Source organism: Dryobates pubescens, chromosome Z (assembly GCF_014839835.1).
Source record: "Dryobates pubescens isolate bDryPub1 chromosome Z, bDryPub1.pri, whole genome shotgun sequence".
Classification (NCBI taxonomy): Eukaryota; Metazoa; Chordata; class Aves; order Piciformes; family Picidae; genus Dryobates; species Dryobates pubescens.
Genome location: NC_071657.1, coordinates 120,308,926 through 120,331,264, shown reverse-complemented (window position 1 = coordinate 120,331,264; position 22,339 = coordinate 120,308,926). Strand labels below are relative to the sequence as shown.

Genomic DNA, 22,339 nt, shown 5'->3' with positions numbered 1-22,339 from the left:
CCTGGGGCTCAGGGAGGGAGCTGAGATCACCAGAGAGGCACCCAGCTGGTTGTCCTGTCCCCTCTCCAGTGCAAGGCAAGAGGTGGCTGGAGCTGGATGTGGGTCAGCAGAAGGCTTATGTCATGCGCCTGCTGGATGGGCTAGAGGTGGTCAACAGGGACAAGCGGCTCAAAGTGGCACGAGCCATCCTCTACCTGGCACAAGGTAAGGACCATGTCCCCATATATCTGCTGCCTGGCTTCAGCATGGGGGACTTGGGCAAACCCTTCTTTCGGGGTTGTGCCAGGTTGGTGCAGTGAAGCTCCTTCCTGGGATGGTCCCATGTGCTCCAGGGGTTCAAAGGCAGCTCCTACCTAGCCAGCAGCTCCCTTTGGGTCTCTCCAGGTGTCTTTGGAGACTGTGATAATGAAGGTGATGTCCTGTACTGGTCTCGGCACAACAGCTTCCTCCTGTATCAGCTGGGAACCTTTACTGCCTTCCTGGAGCTGCTCAACATGGAGATTGAGTGAGAAGACCCACACTACCCTTGCCTTCCTCACCACTGTGTCCTCTTCTTCATCTTATTCTTTTTCCTTATTCTTCTCACCCTTGTCGTCTTCATCCTTCTTACCCTCTTCTTTCTCACCCCTCCTCCTCCTCACAGAGGACCACAGAGGTGCCCCAGCCATGGCATGTTCCTCTACCATGGCATTTCTACCACTCAGACATAGGCTGGGGGTCAGGATGAGGTGCTTGGTGGCTGATGCTGAGCTTGTCCCCTTGCCCACAGCAACAGCCAGGCCTGCAGCAGTGCCCTGCGGAAGCCAGCCATCTCGCTGGCTGACAGCACGGAGCTCAGGTACCTCCTCAGACCCCACTAGAATGTGGCTGTGGGACATCCTTTGGGAACAACGTGGCCTCTGGCTGGCAGTGCCACCTACCTGCTGTGCTGTCCTGGCAGGGTGCTGCTTGGTGTCATGTACCTGATGGTAGAAAACATCCGTGTGGAGCAGGAGGAGGACCCCCCTGAGTGGAAAACCTGCCGGGAGACCTTCAGGATGGAGCTGGGTGAGACACAAAGCTCATCATGCCCTAATGAGGTCTCTTGGTTGAGCTCAACCAGTGGAGAGATCTCAGGGATGAAAAGGATCTGTTCTGAACGTGCTCCTGATCCCTCTCTACCCCAGGTTTCCCTGTGCACAGTGATGAGCCATTTGCTCTTCTGCTCTTCATGATGGTGACCAAGTTCTGCAGTGGCCATGCTCCACACTTCCCCATGAAGAAGGTCTTGCTCTTGCTCTGGAAGGTGCTTCTGGTGGGTGCCAACCCTTCTCTTATTCCTAAAATGACCAGTTTCTGGAAAGGTGGTGGGCTGAGCCATGCAGAGGATGTGGGGTGGGTGAGAAGTTTGGAGAACATACCAGTGCTGTGGTGTCCTCATCCTCAGGTCTCTAGTTGGAAGCCCAGAAGAGGCATGCAATCTAGGTGGGATGCCTTCTCCCTACATTCTCACCTCTCTTGTTGGTTCCTAGTTCACATTGGGTGGATTTGAAGCCCTGCAAGCAATGAAGGTGAGGAAGAGGGAGGAGCTGGGGCTGCCACCCTTGCCAGAGGACAGCATCCAGGTGATGCGCAGCATGCGGGCAGCTTCACCTCCCACCTACTCCATCGAGCTCATGGAGCAGCAGCAGCAGAAGCGTGGTCACCGTAGCCGAAGGGTAAGATTGGGCTCATCTTCTTGCAGGACAGTCCAAGAGCCTTTTCTAATGAGGACCATCACCTGCTTAAAGAATTAGCCTGAGCTCCCTTTCCCCTCAAGTGCTTCTGACTTTCCAGTTCCATGGAATCACAGAAAGGTTTGGGTTGGAAGGGATCTTTCAGAGTCACCTAATTCAAACGCCCGCAGTCAGCAGGGACATCTGCAACTAAAGCAGGTTGCTCAGAGACCAAAACAACCTGACCTGGAATGGTTCTAGAGATGGGGCTTCTACCATCTCTGTGGACAACCTGTGACAGGGTCTCACCACTCTCACTGGGAAAAAAAATTCCTCCTTGGATCTCATCTAAATCCCCCTCTTTTAGTTTCAAACCACCACCCCCTTGTCCTATCACAACAGGCCTTACTCAAGTGTCTGGCCCCAGCTTTCTTCTCACCCCCTCTAAGTCCTGAAAGGCCACCATAAGGCATGCCTGGAGTCTTCTTTTCTCTAAGCTGAACAATCCCAGCTCTCTCAGCCTGGCCTCACAGCAGAGAACTTCCAGTCCTTCCATCATTCCATTCCTTCTCTGTCCCTGCTCCAATAGGTCCATGTCTCTCCTGTGCTGAGGACTCCAGAACTGGCCCCAGCACTGCAGGTGGGGTCTCAACAGAGTGCAGCAGAGGGGCAGAATCCCCTCCCTCCACCAGCTGTCTACACTGCTGGGGATCAGCCCAGGACAGGTTGGCTGTGGGCTGGGAGTGCATAGTGGTGGCTCATGTCCAGCTTTTCACCCACCAGTTTCAGCTGTGGCAGATCAGCCCCATGCTGCACTTGATCCAGTGGAAGTGAGAGCAGGGAAGTCATTGCGCCCCTGTACCTGGCACTGGTTAGGCCACACCTTGAGTACTGTGTCCAGTTCTGGGCCCCTCAGTTTAAGAAGGACATTGAGACACTTGAACGTGTCCAGAGAAGGGCAACGAGGCTGGGGAGAGGCCTTGAGCACAGCCCTGTGAGGAGAGGCTGAGGGAGCTGGGATTGTTTAGCCTGGAGAAGAGGAGGCTCAGGGCAGACCTTATTGCTGTCTACAACTACCTGAAGGGTGGTTGTAGCCAGGAGGGAGTTGGTCTCTTCTCCCAGGCAACCAGCACCAGAACAACAGGACACAGTCTCAAACTTTGCCAGGGGAAGTTTAGGCTGGAGGTGAGGAGAAAGTTCTTCACTGAGAAAGTTGTTAGCCATTAGAATGGGCTGCCCAGGGAGGTGGTGGAGTCACCATCCCTGGAGGTGTTCAAGAGGGGATTGGATGTGGCACTTGGTGCCATGGTCTAGTCATGAGGTCTGTGGTGAGAGGTTGGACTTGATGATCTTTGAGGTCTCTTTCAACCTTGGTGATTCTGTGACATCCTGATTCTGTGGCAAAGGGCTGATAAGCACTGAGGAGCAAACTGCTCACAGCAAGCTTCTCTTTTTTTAAGCTCCACTCTTGAAGTTGCTGTGTCCTGTCCTCTTTTGCTAGGGGAGAGATGTTGGATGTTAAGATGGAAAATGGGGTCACATCTCCTAGAGTAGCAAGCTTAGAGGTACTGAAGAGGTTATTCTTGTCCACACTTTGGTGGCACCAGCCACCTGAAAAACATCGGGGGCTTGGTTCTTCCAGGAAGGAGAGATGTGGTGCCAGCAGCTGGGAGGGAAGTGAACTCCATGGAGTGACTAGCATCACAGAATGGTAGGAATTGGAAGGTACCTCTGAAGACCATCAAGTCCAACACTCCTGCCAAGGCAGATCACCTAAAGTAGATAACATAGGAACGTGTCCAGGTGGGCCTTGAAAGTCTCCAGAGATGGAGACTTCACCACCTCCCTGGTCATCCTGTTCCAGTGCTCTGCCACCCTTAGAGAAGTTCCTTCTCATGTTTAGATGGAACTTCCTATGTTCAAGTTTGTGACCATTACCATTTGTGATGTCACTGGGGCCCACTGAGAAGAGTCTGGCTCCATCTTCCTGACAGCCACCCCTTTCTCCTTCCTCTTCTGCTGCAGCCCCTGGTGAAGCAAGACAGTTTGGACATCTACAACGAGAGAGACCCCTTCAAGAATGATGAAGCAGGAGTTGATGAAGAGGAGAATGATGACGTGGACAGTGGGATTGAGGGGGAACTGGACCTGATGGAGCGGGACACAATTATTCCTGCAATGCCTGCTCATCACCCATCCATTGAGAGGGTGTCATTCCCCAAAGGGCTCCCCTGGGCCCCCAAAGTCAGGTAAAACCATCTGGTGTCATGACCACCCTCCCTAGTCCCACCTCTCCTGGAGTTCATTACAGGTTGAATGTGTCTGGGACATGTTTGGAGTGACTCTGCTTCTTTGTTTTGGTTGATCCTTTCTGGGCTAGATTCAGCTGAGCTCTTTCTCAGGTGTTCCAAACCAAGCTTGGTCAGTAAGTGGCAATCCCATTTTGGACATCTCAGCTTGTAATGGAAAGGAGCCTTCTGCTGGAAGGCTGTGGGAACAGGGTCACCTTCCCCAACCAGCACCAATTGATTTTGGTAGGGCAAGGTCCTACACTAATCATCTTGGGAGCTGGTCAATGACATTACCTCTTGGTGAGTAGGACTCTTATGCTGCAAGATGAAGCCTTCTGGAATAGCCTTGCTCTAAGGTGATAAATTGGAGACAAACATCTGAGGATGAAGAAACTGGGACTTTCCCTTCCTCAGGACAGGCATTGAAACAGGTTGATCAGGGAGGTGGTGGAGTCATCATCTGTGAAGGTGTTCAAGAAATGTGTGGACATGGCACTTGGAGTCATGGTGGTCTTAGGTTGACAATTGAACTCAATGACCTTAGAGTTTTTTTCCAACCAAAACAATCTTATGGCTCTACAACAGTTCTCCTACAAGTGATGAAGGAGAAGGATTAGGAAAAGAAGGTGAAAGCCTCTGATCCCTTCCCTCTAATCCATGTGAGATGTTTTGCTGTTGATTCAAAGTCTCTGTTTCATCCAGAAGCAAGTACATGTGTGTGGTGTGGGAGCAAGGACAGGGTTAAGTGTCTCTATCCAGAGCTCTCCTCACAGGCACATGGCAAGAGCTGGTTTCCCATGTCGGTCTCCACACACATGGTGCCATGGTTCTACACCTAACATGTTCTCAGCTTTGGAATCAAATGAGCTTTGTTTTTCTTGGCTGATGCCTGGAAAATACAGTTGGAAGAGCTTTGACTCATGGCTCATGTCCTATTTGTAGCTCTGAGACCCTGACCAGCTTCTCAAGAAAGCTGCCCAAGGTGAACAAGATTCATAGTTTCATAGAATGGTTTGGGTTAGAAGGGACCTTGAAGATCATCTAGTTTCAGCCCCCCTGCCGCGGGCCAGAATGCCTCCCACTAGACCAGGCTGCTCAAGGCCTCATCCAACCTGGCCTTGAACACCTCCAGGGAGAGGGCATTCACAGCCTCCCTGGGCAAGCTGGTCCAGTCCCTCACCACTCTCACTATGCAGATTCATAGAATGGTTTGGGTTGGAAGGGACCTTGAAGTTCATCTTGCTGTCATGATGTCAGTTTGCTCTCTTGGAACAGCACATGCTCTGCTAGACTGTGAAGACAACATTTGTTTGCTCAGAGCAAGCAGATGCTACTTGAAGATGCATGTGGTAGGAGGACAGAAGGTGGATAAAAGGTGGTGATTGTAGAGAACTCTTCTCTGTTTTTGCACAGCAAATCCACATTAATTTGGTTCATGTTGCTCCACCCAAGAAGAGCCATAATGCCTCTATCAAGACCTCTAGAAATCAATCCTAGAAAGCTCAGAGGTTCTTGGTGGTCTTATGACCTTTCTGAGCAGTGTAGGCTGGGATCTGGTCTATGAGTATGTTCCAATGTTCTTGGTTTTGTGTCTCCATCAGACAGAAAGACATCGAGCATTTCCTGGAAGCCAGCAGGAACAAATTCATTGGATTCACGTTGGGACAGTGAGTGTTGTGTGTGTAGATCCAACAAAGTCTGTCCCCTCGTTCTCCAGTCAGTGGAGTTTAACTGGTGGGAGGTGTCCACAGAGCTGAGGCTTTCTCAGCTCAACCAGGCTGACATGTTTGGGACTATGTGGCACAATGATGGGTTTCACTGGGGCTGCAGCAGTGCATCTTCTGTTATTAAAACATCTTCTTGGAGATGATGGTCTCCAAGGACCTCTATTAGAAAACATACCTAGCCCAGAATAAGTGACCTCTGACCCAAGCCTGAGACCAGTTTGATGGTAGAGGGGGTTGGAACAACCTGGCATCCACAGCAAACCAACCACTTTGTGAAGAAATCAAGCTGTGGGACAAGAGTCATCTTGTAATGGTTCCAGCAGGGTACATCTATTTTGAGGTGCAGTGCTGGGTTCAAGCTGGCTCCATGCAGAGACCTGACTTCACCCCAATCCTTCACTCTGGTGTCACCCCTCTTTTTTGCAGGCTTTGCTGGGGAGCAAGTGCATGGGTGGGCAGATCACACCAACACTCTTCCCAGTTCCTGACCCATGTGAGATGAGTTCAGTACACTCAGTAGACTACAGGCTCCCTTTTTTATCTTATATGAAATGGAAGTGTGGGGATGTTAAAAAAAGATCTTATGACCTTAATGATTCTACACACAGATCTTCTTCCCACCCTCATACTTACCTTCTTTCATTCTCCACAGAGACACTGAGACCCTGATAGGGCTACCACGACCCATTCATGAGAGCGTGAAGACACTGAAGCAGGTGAGATGGTGGGTCCATGCACAGTGCTTGGGTGAAGCAGCCCAGGAAGCCTTGATGAGCAGCACTCAGCTTGTCTAACCTCATCCCTTGCTATTTTTGCTCCCTTGGCATTCAACAGATGTTCTGAGGTGCGATTGGACCCATGGGGATCTCATTGGCAGGGGGAAATCATTGGTCAAGATCCCCAAGGCCATGGGAGGGTTGCAGAACATGAAGTCTCCCACACAAACTTTGTGGCACAGCACTTACAATGAGTCTCAGGTTCCTCAGATGTATGTTCTCAGCCCACAGTAAATGTTTAATTTAATTTAGTCTTCTGCTCCTCTTCCACTGATGTTCAGCAACACCTTTGGTCTGAGCTCTTGCTCCTCTCTGCCTTGAGATGTTAACTTGATGAATCCAGTCAAGGTCCAAACGGCTCAAGAGAGGCCAACTGGAGGTGTCTGGATTGCCTTTTGGAGGCCACTGTCCCTCTTCTCCATTTTCATAGATCCTAGAAGGAGTAGGTGGAAGCAAGCAAAGGCAGGATGTGTGAGGGCCTTCAGGGACAGAGGGATGTCCCCCACAAAGATGATTTCTCCATATATCTGCTGTGACCTACACATCTAACTGGGACATTCTTGCAATGACCAACTGTTGCCATCACTGTGTTTCACCCTTCAGTTGTGATGTTGCTCTGCTTCTCTCTCTCTCTGTTCTACCAGCACAAGTATGTTTCCATCTCAGATGTCCAGATCAAGAATGAAGAGGAGCTGGAGAAGTGCCCCATGTCTCTGGTAAGAAGTTGTTGCACCCCATCACCCAAGGTGCTGCAGAAATTCAGATGTTCTCCATGATTTCTAAGACACACACTGGATGCTCCCTTTTCTAGAAGTCCATGTCTTGATCAAATGTATCAATAAAGAAAGGCCTGAGGCTTCCTGCAGTCAGAACAAAATCATAAAAGTTGGAAAAAACCTCTAAGATCATCATAAGTCGTGAGGTCTACTGAGACAGGTTGGACTCGATGATCCTTGGGGTCTCTTCCAACTTTAGTTATACTGTGATACTGCGATACTAAACCATGTCCCAAAGTGCCATGTCTACACTTTTTTTCTGAACACATCCAGGGATGGTGATTCCACCACCTCCCTAGGCTGCTTGTTTCAACCCCTGACCAGCTAGAATGCATGCAGCTAGGCCCATCGTTAAGACCTCAAGCTGGGTTTTACAGAGATGACTGATGAACCTCACTTGTATGGACTGGCAATCCCTAATTTTTCCTTTGTTTCTTTATGCTAGGGGGAAGAGGAAGTCCAAGAAACCCCTTGTGAGATCTTGTATCGAGCAATGTTGTACAATCTCCCCCAGTACATGGTGAGCTCAGATTTCTTAGAAATGAAGAAGGGGTTCTGAGTGGGGAATGGAACCAGTCTGTGAAGGGTAGAGCTCAGCATGGGGCTGCTGGGGTGTGTTCAGGACCTTACTGGTAAGATTTTGTTGGAAATCCAGAGTAGAGTTGGATGGAAAGTACAGTTCAAGAGAAGGGGTTCAGAGAGGAGTGTATAGCCAGGGACACAGTCAAATGGTTGGAGACAGGTCAGTGGTTGGACAATAAGATGGCAGGGGGGAACTGGAAACAGGGAGCAAAGTCCTCCATGTTGGTGGGAACTCAAAACTGGCTTCTGTCCTCTGGATACCAAGAGGGACCTTTTGGGTTGGCTTGATGTCATCTTTTGAGCTATGTGAGTTGTAGGGTTAACCAACAAGTCCTTACCTTACACAATGAGGCAGGCATCTTCACTTCTGACCTCAAGAAGCAACCTACAGACTTCACTGCTCCCTTGAGCATCTCCTTCTCTTGAGGACTCTTGAGAATCTCCTTCTTGCTGAAATTAGCTTTCCATTATGATACTGCACTGATCTCCATGCTTGGGGCCAGGATCTCCACGGCTTGCTGGGCCAGGAACCAAACTAAACCATCATTGTGGTTTATGTGGCTCAGCAGACAAATGGACACCACCTTCAGATCTCTGCCAACCTTGCTATGCTCTCAAGAACTATTCAAACTGTGGAGACGCTAACTTAAGACATTCTTTTGAGGGACATCCCTTGAAGACTTTCCATGGCCCCAAGAGATTCCCGGAGTGTCCTGAAATTCAGCTCTGTTGCCAGGTTGGGTGAGGCTATGTACAATCTGATCTAGTGGTAGGTGTCTGTGTCCCTGGCAGTGGGAGTGGAACTAAATCATAGAGTCACAGAATTGTTTGGGTTGGAAAAGACCTCTAAGATCATAGAGTCCACCCCTTAATCCAACACTGCCAGGTCACCACTAAACTGTGTCCCTCAGCATCACATCTATAAGGCTTTTAAACACCTCCAGGCATGGAGACTCCACCACTGCCCTGGGCAGCCTGGGTCAGGCCTTGACAACCCTCAAGGGGAAGAAATTGTTCCTCATGTCCAACCTAAACCTCCTGTGGGGCAACTTGAGGCCCTTTTCTCTTGTCCTCTCCCAAGGAAGAAGTGACCAACCCCCATCTGGCTCCAACCTCCATTCAGGGAGTTGTACAGAGGCAGAAGGTCTCCCCTCAGCCTTCTTTTCTCCAGACAGAGCCCATCTCAGGTCCCTCGGTTGCTCTGCAGAAGCTCTCCACACCCTTTTTTTTCCCCCCAGACTTTACCAACTTCATTGCCCCTCTCTGGATATGCTCCAGCCCCTCAATGTCCATTTTGGAATGAAGGGCCCAAAACTGAGCCCAGGATTTGAGGTGTGGCCTCACCAGTGCCCAGTCCAGGGGGATAAGCCCTGCCCTGGTCCTGCTGGCCACGCTATTGCTGATCCAAGCCAGGATTCTGGTGGCATTCTTGTCCACCTGGGCACAGAATTGCCATGGTCACCACATTTGGCCTGTTTGCTCAGGGTATAAAAGGAGAGGTTGAGCCTAGGCACCATGTGGTGGTTTGCCCCTTCCTTAAAGGCACAGCGTCAAACGGCCACACACCATCAAAGTGAGGGGAGCTTGGGCTGGTGAAACACTGTAGAGTTGACTTGAGCAGTTTCATCAAGTGAGGGAGAAAGAAGGAATGACCCTTCTGGAAGCATCCCTCTACACCTGTTCTCTCCTGCAGATAGCTTTGCTGAAGATCCTCCTTGCTGCAGCACCAACCTCCAAAGCCAAGACCGACTCCATCAACATCCTGGCAGATGTGTTGCCTGAAGAGATGCCGTAAGTTCTTGAAGAGGTGGCCACCAGCCATCTCAGCTTTGCAGTGAAGTCTTGGACCATGCAGGAGAGTTGGGAGTTGCCAATAGGTTCATGGGGCTCCAGATTTGGGGACAACTCTTGGATAGGTGCAAGCTACTGTTGCCAGCAGGGCAGAGGGCTGAAAGCCAAGAGGTGATGCTGGTTTCTCAGGAGTGTAACGAATCAAGCACAGTTGGCAGCCACCAATCATAAAGTCCTGCTGATTGACATAGATCATCAAAATAAGTGAACATCTGGTAGATGTCCTTCATCCTGCTCCTCCAAGATTGCTGATGGAGGGCAATCAACTTTTTTCACCCACCCTTTATTGGGGTCACCAAAGAGAAGGGGATGGGAATGGGAGTCTCAAAGGGAAGTGAAGGTCTCTCTTTCTGCAGAGCCATTCCAGATAGTATAAGAACTCAACAGTCCCTTAATCCTCCTTGCTCTCATACCCATGGTGCTGTTGCTGCTTTCTTCTCCAATCCAGCATCACTGTTCTTCAGAGTATGAAATTGGGGATTGATGTGAACAGGCACAAAGAGATCATCGTGAAGAGCATCTCAGCAGTCCTGCTGCTGCTCCTCAAGCACTTCAAGCTGAACCACATCTACCAGGTGAGTGAAGGAGTTGGCAGTCACCAAGATGGTCTTGAAGCTGGTGTGTTCTATTGGACTCTGTTCTAAAAGGCCTCTCCAGGAAGGGTTTCCATAAGAAGTTGCAGATAGCTTTTCATAGAACCATTTGGGTTGGAAGGATTCTTGACAATTATCTAGTTCCAACCCCACCACCACCCCCTGGCATTGGCAGGGACACCTTCCACTACAGCAGATTATTCAAGGCCTCATCTAACCTGGCTCAATGCCTCATTCAACCTTTCCATAATGGGAAACCCTACCCTTAGGCCAGGATTTGAACAGGGATAACCTGCTCCAAATATATCTCAGAGGGGTTTGACAGGAATGTTTCCACTCATGTGGAAGGAGCTTCCAGGCTTCTGGAAAACTTCATGCTGTGGTTGATCAGGTTAAAATTTAGGAGGTAGCATGAGCTTCCCCTGGCAGAAAGGGGAAGGTTATAGGGTTAAACAAACCCCTCTTTAGCACTGACTCCTCTCCAGTGACCAGAAATAGTGCTGGGTAAGATCTCATGAGGTCAACTAATCTTCTGTCCCTCAGCAGGATCATGTTCTCGGAGCTCCAGTTTCAACAGAGGCTGGAGGTTGGGTCCAAGATGAAATCTGATTTTTGTGTCATCTGCATGACACCAATTGAACTGGACTCACAGGAGGGCTTCACTTGATCAAAAATCCACCAAGGTCTGATTGGGGTTGTGGCCTGAGCACAATTCTTCACCCAAGTCAATCAAGTTCTCCAAGACATACAATTTAGGGCTTTTTCTTGTAAAGGTTTCATCATGGTACAAATCCAGCTGTGTTATGAAGCCCACTGAGGAGAAATAGAAATCCATGGATTGGATCAGATAAAATGAAACAAATCTCCACATTCTGACAAATCTTTTGTTTGTGGTGGGTCCAACCATGTCCCTTAATTTTTTCTCTTCACCCCACAAAATGATTTGACTCATTTCTTCCTCCATGGCAGAAGGAGCTTTGCATTCTGATACTAGGCCTGGAGAAAGCTGCAAAGTTTCTCCCCCTGCTTCTACTTTTGTGTCTGATTTTTGGTGAGCCATCATAATTTCTTTTGGTGCCAAAACTGGTCTCAGAGAGCACCCCCAAAATCACTCTTGGGGCTGAGATGATGTTTCCAGAATGCAGCAGAAGGTAAAGCAGAACATGGTTGGTTCAGGCTCTGCTGGTGCTCACTGGTTGCCATGTGAGTGTGGCAGTAACTGCACAAGCCCTCACACCAACAGAAATTATGAGGTTTTGTCTTGGTTCTGTCAAGACTTCTGCAGAGAAGGATCTGGAGAACAGGTCCTCTGAGGAGCAGCTGAGGGACCCGAGGTTGTTGAGCCTGGAGAAAAGGAAGCTGAGGGGAGACCTTCTGCCTCTCTACAACTCCCTGAAAGGAGGCTGGAGCTAGGTGGGGGTTGGTTTCTTCTCCTAAGAAGTGATAGGACAAGAGCAAATGGCCTCAAGTTGCCCCAGGGTAGGTTTAGATTAGATATGAGGAACAATTTCTTCCCCTTGAAGGTTATCAAGGCCTGGCCCAGGCTGGCAGGGCAGTGGTGGAGTTCCCATCCCTGGAAGGGTTTCAAAGCCCCAGAAATAATGGTGCTGAGGGACATGGTTTAGTGGTGACCTGACAATGCTGAGTTAAAACAGTTGGACTTGATGATCTTAAAGGTCTCTTCCAACCAACATGGTTCTATGATTCTCAGATCCTACTGCAGTTCAGCACTATCTTTGGTCAGAACAGATACAACAGACCAGTCACTGAAAGCTGCATTTCAAAGCAATGAGACCATCTCCAATTCTGGCTAGCAGGGACTGCCCATTACTCACACTCAAAGAATGATGGTGGGTGTCATTGGTGATGTGCCAAGTGTCAACAGCTTATACCAAGCTGAAATGAGATGTTGAATACCAATCCCTGGAGGTGTTTGAAAGTCACAAAGATGTGGTGCTGAGGGACGTGGTTTAACAACAGTCTTGGTAGAGTTAGAGAATGGTTGGACTGGATGATCTTCAAGGTCTTTTTCAACCAAAATGATTCTATGGGGAAGAAAAAACTGTTTCCTCACTCTCAAACTTGGGATGTTGATTGCAGGGTAGTGAGAGGCATGGGCAGGATGGAATGGGATGGGCTGGGATGTTACTCCTATTTGTGTCTTGTCTCTTTAGATGACAGTAGAGGTTGGTTGTATCATGCAGCTTTACACACCCAGAGCATTTAGTATTTAGAGAAGGAGAGAAATTAAAAGCATGCATGAAAGTACATCTCTCTATAGAGAGAGTTCAGTGGAGGCTCCAAAGATACTGAGAGGCCTGCAGCATCTTGGTGAAGAGGAAAGGCTGAGAGACCTGGGGGTGTTGAGCCAGGAGAAGAGCAGCCTGAGAGGGGATCTTCTCAGTGCTCAGCAAGAGCTAAATGACCTGTGGGGCACAAGAGGATGGGGCCAGACTCTTTCCATTGGTGCCCAGTGACAGAACAAAGAGTAATGGTCACAAACTGGAACACAGTAGGTTCTATGAGGAGAAAGTTCTTGACTTTGAGGGTGGTGGAGCCCTGGAGCAGGCTGCCCAGAGAGGTTGTGGAGTCTCCTTGTCTGGAGAGATTCCAAACCCCCCTGGACATTGTGATCCTGGGCAAGCTGCTATGGGTGACCCTGCTTTAGCAGTGGGGTTAGACTGGATGATCTCCAGAGGTCACTTCCAATCCCCATCATGCTAGGATTCTGGGATTCTCTAGGAGTGGGTTTTTCTCAGTTAAAGCTGATAAGAATCACAGAATGGTAGGAGTTGGAAGGGACCTCCAGAGATCATTGTGTCCAGCCTCCCTGCCAAGATAGGTTCACCAGAAGAAGGACACAGAGGAACACAATCAGGTGGGTTTGGAATGTCTTCAGAGATGGAGCCTCCAACACCTGTCTGGGCAGTGTGTTCCAGAGCTCTATCACCCTTAAATTAAAGAATTTCTTCCTCATGTTTAGGTGGAACTTCTCCCAGGGTCTAAGGTTATTGTGCGGTAGAATAGGAGCTGGATTTTCTCATCTCATATCTACACGTCCCTCCCTCTTCCCCATCTACTGGTTTGCCACAGATTTTTACCTTGAGAAGCCATCATTAGGTGTAACTATTCCCAAACTACTTCCATAATTGGTGGGAGATGCTGTGTGCTGCTTTGCTTTCAGCTGGAGATGGGGGTTCCATTCCCAGTTGATGCTCTCAGCTAATGCTGACCCATTTCATGTCTCTTTCTCAGTTTGAGTACGTGTCCCAACATTTGGTGTTTGCCAACTGCATCCCACTGATTCTGAAGTTCTTCAACCAGAACATCATGTCTTACATCACTGCTAAAAACAGGTACAGCCACTTCTGGGGAAGAGAGAGGTGATGTAGGAGGGAGGCTTTGTGCATGAAGAACCCTGACACATGAGTATGTGGTGGGACCAGGTCATTTCTGGACCCTAGTGTGGTCTTGGGGCAGTATCTTCTCCATCACAGGAATATGTTGGAAGAGAGCAAATCCCTTCTGCTTAATGAGGACAGGATGTAAGGATTCCAAATTTCTCACTGGAGTACTAAAAGTCTTGTAGTCCCATTTCATCTCAGGGCATCAGATTGCCTTGAGCAGCCTGGTCTAGTGGAAGATGTCCCTGCTCATGGCAGGGGGTTGTAACTAGATGATCTTTAAGGTTCTTTCCAACTCAAACCATTCTATGAATCTCCCTGACCAACAGAAGACTTGTTTTCATCTTTATATGGACACCTGGAAAGTATCTGTGGGCCACAGCTTCAAGGTGACTAGGTGGGGGTAGAGTCTCCTAAGTCTTTTCCAGTTTTAATAGCTATAATTCAGCTTTTCTGACTTCTTCAAGTTCTGCAGAGTTGTCATTGCCTTTTTCTTCTGATCTGAGAAGGACACTAGTCCCATTTGGAGTCCATGTAGGGATTGGTTGGACAACTACAAATCAAAGTGGAAAATGAAAGAGCGTAAGTCCTTCACCTCTCAGAAGGACTGAGTTGCATTTCCCCATTTGGAGGAGAGTGCCACAGGAGATGTTGCTGTTGGAACAAAGAAAAGATCCTTTTTCTTGCTTTTTGATAGGCATTTTTAGTTGTTCTTCAGCTGTATGTGTAGGCTGGTGTGTCTCCAGCATGGGGTGGGCATGTCTGTGTGAGAAGGCCCATGTGGAAAAATAGAAAGTAATTCTCTTCCAGATAAACATTTCCACTGTTGGTCCTTAGATGGCTCTGTGGAGAAGGACCTGGGAATGCTGGTGGACAACAAGTTCACCATGAGCCAACAATATGCCCTTGGTTTCCTGGGATGCAAGAAGAGTATGGCCAGCAGGTCAAGGGAGGTTCCCCTCCCTCTCTACTCTGCCCTAGAGAGGCCACATCTGGAGTCCTGGGTCCAGTTCTGGGCTCTCCAGTTCAAGAGAGACAGGGAACTACTGGAGAGTATTTCCCCAGAGGGTTATTGAGGCCTGGCTCAGGCCAGTGGGGGAGTCCCCATTCCTGGAGGGCTTTGAAAACCATGGAGATGTGGTGCTGAGGAACATGCTTAGTGGTAACCTGGCAGTGCTGGGTTAAGGGTTGAACTTGATGATCTTGGAAGTCTTTTCCAACCAAAACAATTCTGTGATTTTTATGATTCTAAGATTTGCTTGGTTGGGTTTGGTTTTGTTTTCTGCTTTTTTAGTATCATAGAATCAGAATCATAGACTGGTTTGGGTTGGAAGGGACCTTTATCAATTATAATCCCCTGCCACAGGCAGGGACACCTTCCACTAGACCAGGTTATTCAAGGCCCCATCCAACCTTGTCTTCAACACTTCCAGGGATGGGACATCCACAACCTTTCTGGGCAACTCCCTCCATGTCTTAATGGACCCAAATCCTTGGAGTCCTTGTTAAAGCACCCAGGATCTGCTTCAGGACCAAGAGGACTGACATGCTTTATTAGGCTGAGTTGTGAGGCTATGAAGAAGCTGGGAGCCCATTTGGAACCTATCTGTGCAGCTGGAAATGCAGGAAGGATCCACATCCACGTGGCACCAGCTGCCACCTATTTCACAGATGCATCAAATGGTTTGGGCTGGAAGAGACCTTGACCATCATCTAGTTCCAAATCCCTAGGACTGGCAGGGACAGCTTCCACTAGACCAGGTTTATGTACCCAGCGTGCAGATGGGATTGTTCCCACCCAAAAGCAGCTCTACCGCTGTGATTCAACCCCAGGAGCAGGGAAGGTGTAACAGCTTGTTTGGCATCATCACTTAGATCATCCTAAAATTTGCTTTTATGTTCCCTGGTTCTTAACAAAACCATCCCTTCCTATCTTCCACAGCATCTCTGTCCTGGATTATCCACACTGCACAGTCTGTGATTTGCCTGAGCTCACAGCAGAAAGCCTGGTAAGCAACCAAAAGGGGTCCTTCAAACCAGTACTTCTGCAGGTGAGAAGATGAGGAAGGACTTTTGATCAAGACAAACTGGACAGATGGGCTGCGAACTTAGCTGGAGAAAGTTCAAAGTCATTAAACCAAATATTTTTACCTGGTTTCTATCAGCCAAAGTCCCTCCAAGGCTGTGGTCACCCAGGGAAGCCAAACTGGTTCTGAAGCATGGTGTGGGATCATCATATGTGGCCAGTAAGCTGGCTTGGTCCTCCACCACTGTCCCATGTGAGAGTGCCTTAATCCCTTCATGTAGGGAATGGATTGAAATGGGAAGAGGGGAGAGTTAGACTGTACATTAGGAAGAAATTCTTTACAGTAAGGGTGGCGAGACACTGGAACAGGTTGCCCAGGAAGGCTGCAGATGCCCCCTCCCTGGAAGTGTTCAAGGGCAGGTTGGATGGGGCCTTGAGCAACCTGGTCTATTTGGGGGTGTTTCTGCCCATGGCAGAGGGTTGGAACTAGATGATCTTTGAGGTTCCTCCCAAGCCAAACCATTCTGTGAATCTATGAATGTGCCTTTCCACCAAGCTTCTTGTCTCTTCTTGAGTGCTTGCTTGGAGTGAGAGCTCCTGGGCATCATGTCCCTCCTTATTAGTGGGATCATTGCCTCTTTTGTGCTGGATCATGGGTTACTGGAGGTAACTAGGTGTCCTGGCCAGCCTCCCATTGACTGTATCCTGGCCCAATGGGGACATCTAGTGACACATCTCTGAAAGCAGTCTGACAGCTCCTGCTAATCCTCATGGCTCAGTCTTTATGGCTGTAGAAGACTTGAGTTTTTGAGGAAAAACATTCCCAGTTTCCCTTTCCTAGTAGGGTCTAGTCCCCATTTTGGGACCTGTCACATTAAATGACAATGTCAATCGTTCTGCTCCATCACAGAACTGCTACATCACAGAATCACGGAATATATCAGGTTGGAGGGGACCCTTGAAGGTCATCTTGTCCAGCCCCCCTGCAGTAAGCAGGGACATCTCCAACTAGATCAGATTGCTGAGGGCTCCACTAAGTTTGACCTTGAATGTCTCCAGGGATGGGGCCTCAACCACATCTCTGGGCAACCTGTTCCAGTGTTGCACCACCCTCATTGTGAAGAACATTGTTGGTGGTTAGCCTCAGAGGACACAAATTTAATCAGAAAATATAAAGAAAACATCTTGAATTTCACCAAGTGTGGTGGTTTTGGGGAGGACACCCATGAAAGTGAGGATTTAATAGGAATTAAACATGCCCTGGTAATTGAGACACATTTGCCTCTTCAGCTGGCATGGAGTCGCCATCCCTGGCATGTGTTTGCTCAGGAAGAAGTTCTTTACCATGAGGGTGATGAGACACTGGAACAGGTTGCACAGAGAAGTTATGGATGCCTCATCCCTGGAAGTGTTTAAGACTAGGTTGGATGAGGCCTTGAGCAACTTGGTCTAGTAGGAGGCATCCCTGCCCATAGCAGAAGGGGGTGGAAGTAGATGATCTTTAAAGTCCCTTCCAACTCAACCCATTCTACAAACCCAAGTGGGGTGGTAGCTCCACTGCTCTCTCTCCATCACAAATAAGACTTGGGCAGAGAGTAAAAGCAAAGCAGGATATCCTTGAGCAGAATGATATCTTTGTGGTGGTGCTGGTGAACAGCTTCTCCTTCTCTGCATTGTAGGAAGCTGGAGACAACAACCAGTTCTGCTGGAGAAATTTGTTCTCCTGCATTAACTTGCTGAGGATCCTCAACAAGCTGACCAAGTGGAAACACTCAAGGACGATGGTAAGGTGATGTCCCATCTCCCTGACACTTGTCATCAGCAGCCAGGGTTGCACTTCAAGTGTGTCCCTGTACCTGCACTGCAGGCTTCATCCCTGCAGAGAGTTTCTTCAGGTGGTGCTGGGGCACTAGGGGAGGTTTAGGTAGTTGAGGAACAATTTCTTCCCCAAAAGGGTTGTCAAGCTGTAGCACAGGCTGCCCAGGGCAGTGGTGGAGTCCCCATCCCTGGAGGGCTTTTAAACCTGTGGAGATGTGTTGGTGAGGGACATGGTTTGGTGGTGATCTGGCAGTACTAGGTTAATGGTGGGACTTAATGATCTTAAAGGTATCTTCCAAAAAAAATGGTTCTGATTCTATGGGGCAATGGTTTGAAACCAGAGCAGGGTAGATTTAGATTGGACATTAGGAAGTTCTTTACAATGAGGGTGGTGAAACACTGGAATGGGTTACCCAGAGAAGTTGTGGATGCCTCATCCCTGGACATGTTTAAGACCAGGCTGGATGACACTTTGAGCAACCTGGTCTAGAGGGAGGTGTCCTTGCCCACAGCAGGGGTGTTGGAATGGAACTAGGTGATCTTTGAGGTCCCTTCCAACTCAAGCCATTCTATGATTCGATGTTCTACCCACATGGGATACACCACACACCCAGGTGCTGGTGTCCAAAGACAGACTTTCTTGAACATGTTGCATCAATTTGTGTTGATTTCTTGGCAGATGCTGGTAGTCTTTAAGTCAGCCCCAATACTGAAGCGAGCTCTGAAGGTGAAGCAGGCCATGATGCAGCTCTACGTCCTCAAACTATTGAAGATCCAGACCAAATACCTGGGGCGCCAGTGGAGGAAGAGCAACATGAAAACCATGTCTGCCATTTACCAGAAGGTGCGGCACCGCATGAACGACGACTGGGCCTATGGCAATGGTGAGTGGTGCCAGGGAAGCAGCTTCTCCATGTCTGGAGCTGAAATCATCTCATGGTGGGGTTGGTATCATTTGTCCTATGACATGTGAGGAACCAATCTTGTTTGGGTCAGGAGTGGGGATATTTAATTTCACCTGTAAAACCTCAAATCTATTTCTTGAAGACTTGTATAGTTTTGGTAGTCATGGTACCACCATGGCACTAATTCAGAAGACTCAAATGTAATTTAAATTAAAATAATTCCAGTCTTGGACTGGTGGAGTTCCCCAGATGATCAAAGTGTGGGAAGACCAGGGACCTTCCTTCTGTTATGGGACTTTATAGCCTGCCACTGCCTTTGTGTGTGACTGGACCCTATGGGAATGAATGTGGCAGCAGGGCTTCTTGATGTCACTAAAAGGATACAGCTCTGGGACACTTGTCTGCCTTGGGTAGCTTAAATAGCTTAAACACTACATGCAGAAGAAGGCTCCCTTGCTCTGGAGCAAGGGTTTGCTGTAACAAGTGAATTTATGTGGCAATAGTGACAATAAAGCAATTTTAGAATCATGGTATCACAGACTGGTTTGGGCTGAAGGAACATTTCAAAGTCATCTAGTCAAACCCCCCTGCAGTCATCAGGGACACCTGCAAATAGAGCAGGTTTCTCAGAGCCCCAAATGACCTGATCTGGAATGGTTTCAGGGATGGGGCATCTACCAGCTCTCTGGGCAGCCTGGAAGAGGGTCTCCCCACCCTCACAGTGAAGAACATCTTCCTTCTCTCCAGTCTAAGTCTCCTTCTTTCAGTTTGAAACTATCAGCCCTTGTCCTGTCATGACAGACCCTGCTAAAATTGTCCCCAGCTTTCCCTTTCAAGTCTTGAAACTCTACCAGGTCTCCAAGGAGCCTTCTCTTTTCCAGGCTGAACAACCTCAACTCTCTCAGCCTGGCCTCACAGCAGAGGGATTCCAGCCTTCCCATCATTGCTGTGCCCTCCTCTGGTCTTGCTCCAACAGGTCCATGTCTCTCTGGGCTGAGATTTATTTTTATCAATATCTAAAGGGCAGGGGGCAATAGGATGGGGCCAGACTCTTACTAGTGGTGCCCAGTGACAGGAAAAGAGGAAATGGCCACAAACTGGAACGCAGAAGGTTCCATCAGAAGCGGTGTGTGGACTCGGAGGGTGCAGGAGCCCTGGAGCAGGCTGCTCAGAGAGGCTGTGGAATGTCCTTCTTTGGAGAGATTTCAAACCCAACTGGCCATTGTGATCCTGGTCAACCTGCTGTGGGCGACCCTGCTTTAGCAGGGGTTTGGACTGGATGATCTCCAGAGGTCTCTTCCAAACCCCACCATGCTGGGATTGTGAGATTTTAAGGCAGATGCAAAGAAGAAATTGTGTGTGTCCCACTTCCCCTGAAGAGTTAACCAGCACTCAATTGTGCAAGTCACCATTAGCAGAGGCTGCATCTTGACCTGGCCAATTTGCCAGGGCAGCTCTTGGCTTTCACAAGCATGATCTGGAAGGGTTTTTCCTGGAGTGTTTATTTTTATCTTTGTCTATCTGGATGGATTCTCAGCTCAGACCTTACCCTCCCTTGAGTTCGAGTGAGATTTGATGGTTAATTAACTGACCCTTGATGGAGCAAATGATGATTTTATAGAGATGGCTCATCAAAGCCAACTTTCAGGAGATCATTCTGGGTTTTATGGTTAAGTGTTTACAAGGTGGCTGTATAATCTTCATACTTTCCTTTGCTCAAACCTTCTCAGAGTTATTTGTGACATAATTATAGAATCATAGAATGGTTTGGGTTGGAAGGGACCTTAAATATCATCTAGTTTCAACCCCTCTGCCATGGACAGGGAGGGACACCTTCCACTAGGCCAGGTTGCTCAAGGCCTCGTCCAACCTGGCCTTGAAGACCTCCAGTGATTTGGTCTCTTCTTCACTGTAGATATTGATGCCAGACCATGGGATTTCCAGGCTGAAGAATGCACCCTGAGAGCCAACATTGAAGCCTTCAACAGCCGGAGATATGACAAACCTCAAGATTCAGAGTTTGCACCAGTGGACAACTGCCTGCAGAGTGTGTTGGGACAGCGGCTGGAGCTCCCTGAGGACTTTCACTACTCCTATGAGCTCTGGCTGGAGCGGGAGGTGTTTTCCCAACCCATTCGCTGGGAAGAGCTGCTGCACTACCAGTGAGAGCAATACATTTGCCTGCTCTCCATCCCACCTCAATATGGATTCAAGGTGCTACAGGCTGATGAAAGGAAGACTATGTTGTACCTAGGTGTTCTACAGCCTTTCCAAAGAGACCAAGCCTCTTGTATCTACCAAGACACCCTCAAGTATGCAGCTGCCATCTTCTTGGAGGCCATCCCTTTCCTGTGACTCCTTGGACATACAGAGGCCACGGAGCAGCTTCCAGTGTCAAAAGGGAGCTTGTCTGGTCTTTACTGCAGAGTGACACCAGTGTCTGAGAGCTCTGAGACCAGGTCTGTCTCCTAGCTTGGTTCCACATGTATGTTCTCAGAGTCTCTCAGCTGTGGAGGGTTTTCATCTCTCCCAATGCCTCACACCATACCTGATGTGTTGTTTATTCAGTGATGGCTCCTGGTGTGCTTCAAACACACCTTTGCCATGATCAAGCTGCCCTGATGCTTCCCTCACAAAGCTGCAAACAATGTTGGCACTACCTGTGATAGTCTCAATAAGAGGTGACTGGTTGATATGGCCAAAGGAGATGTCATCACCTCTTGTCCCCGAGGCGATTAGACAATCTGATTTACCAAGGCTTGCATCTTCACCAGGAGCAGTAATCCCAATGGAGTTTCCCTGCTCCACTTCCCTCTGCCCCTCTGTTTCCTGACATGTTAGAGTAAAAAGATTGTGAGCCATGCAGTGTTGAGAATTGGAGAGGTGGTTGCTCTCCATATGATTATTTCTGAAGGATAATTACTGCAATATTAAGTTTCCTGGTAGTTTCTTCATTACTCTTTAGCTCTTCTAACCCTGGAGAAGACACTAAATACCACATTAAATAACCTCATTGTCAGGAATGCTTGTGCCAGCTCTTGAAGCAGGGAGTTAAAATGCTTTGGTTAACGTTTTGTTGTCATCATGTGAGGAAAAGCAGACACTGTGGTCCATAACTTTTAAAACAAAGACCATATCAAGCTGTAAACATTCTATAAGATCCATACAGATACTGCTCTTGAGGACAGGATGGCAGCTGAAGGCAGGCTGGAAACCTTCACCAGCTTGAGCTGCTGGATGAATCCCAGCCATTGGGACCATGCAGGGTGATGGTCTCTTCTGCTTGGCCAGGCATAGGCAAGTTGGGCTTCACAGAAGTTTCATAGAATCATAGGATGGTTTGCCCCTCGCCTAGAAGTGTTCAGAGAGAGGTTGAATGGAGCCTTGGTCAGCTTGATCTAATGGGAGCTAACCCTGCCCATGGCAGGGGGCTCAGATGATCTTTAAGGTCCTTTCCAAATGAAACCATTCTATGATTTGGGTTTGAAGGGACCTTAAAAATTACCTAATTCCAACCCCCCCGCCACAGGCAGGGACACATCCCACTAGACCAAGTTGCTCAAAGCCCCATTAACCTGTCTTTGAAAACCTCCAGGGAGGGGGCATCTACAACCTCCCAGGCCAACCTGTTCAAGTGTCTCACCATGCTCACTGTAAATAACTTCTTTCCAATATTTAGTCTAAATCCCCCCTCTTCCAGCTTAAAGCCATGATTTCTTCTACCTTAAAGCCAGATTTCTTCAGCATTATCTCACAGCCTGCAAGCTACCATCTTTCTCTCCAAAATTTTATCAGGGAATCCTGGATTTTACCTCCCTCTAGCAATAAACCCAAGAGCTGGCTTAATCTAGTGCAGGCGAACACCTTGGCTATGCTGTTATCAATATACTGAGTGC

The 22,339-nt window shown here is 48.5% G+C and overlaps 1 protein-coding gene across 1 annotated transcript in view; it reads left to right on the top strand.

Moving 5' to 3' along the window:
- The window catches only part of STRIP2 (striatin interacting protein 2), a 28,494-nt gene extending 7,019 nt beyond the window's left edge, over positions 1–21,475 (top strand). Inside the window, exons 5-22 of the mRNA XM_054177850.1 lie at positions 70–204; positions 385–505; positions 770–838; positions 941–1,047; positions 1,167–1,294; positions 1,512–1,697; positions 3,720–3,943; positions 5,587–5,652; positions 6,365–6,428; positions 7,133–7,204; positions 7,710–7,784; positions 9,540–9,637; positions 10,146–10,272; positions 13,546–13,646; positions 15,637–15,703; positions 17,400–17,504; positions 18,218–18,422; positions 20,359–21,475. Coding sequence (XP_054033825.1) covers positions 70–204; positions 385–505; positions 770–838; positions 941–1,047; positions 1,167–1,294; positions 1,512–1,697; positions 3,720–3,943; positions 5,587–5,652; positions 6,365–6,428; positions 7,133–7,204; positions 7,710–7,784; positions 9,540–9,637; positions 10,146–10,272; positions 13,546–13,646; positions 15,637–15,703; positions 17,400–17,504; positions 18,218–18,422; positions 20,359–20,609 — 2,201 coding nt within the window. The 3' untranslated portion in view covers positions 20,610–21,475. The remainder of the gene's footprint in view (positions 1–69; positions 205–384; positions 506–769; positions 839–940; positions 1,048–1,166; positions 1,295–1,511; positions 1,698–3,719; positions 3,944–5,586; positions 5,653–6,364; positions 6,429–7,132; positions 7,205–7,709; positions 7,785–9,539; positions 9,638–10,145; positions 10,273–13,545; positions 13,647–15,636; positions 15,704–17,399; positions 17,505–18,217; positions 18,423–20,358) is intronic.
- The last annotated feature ends 864 nt before the right edge of the window (positions 21,476–22,339 follow it).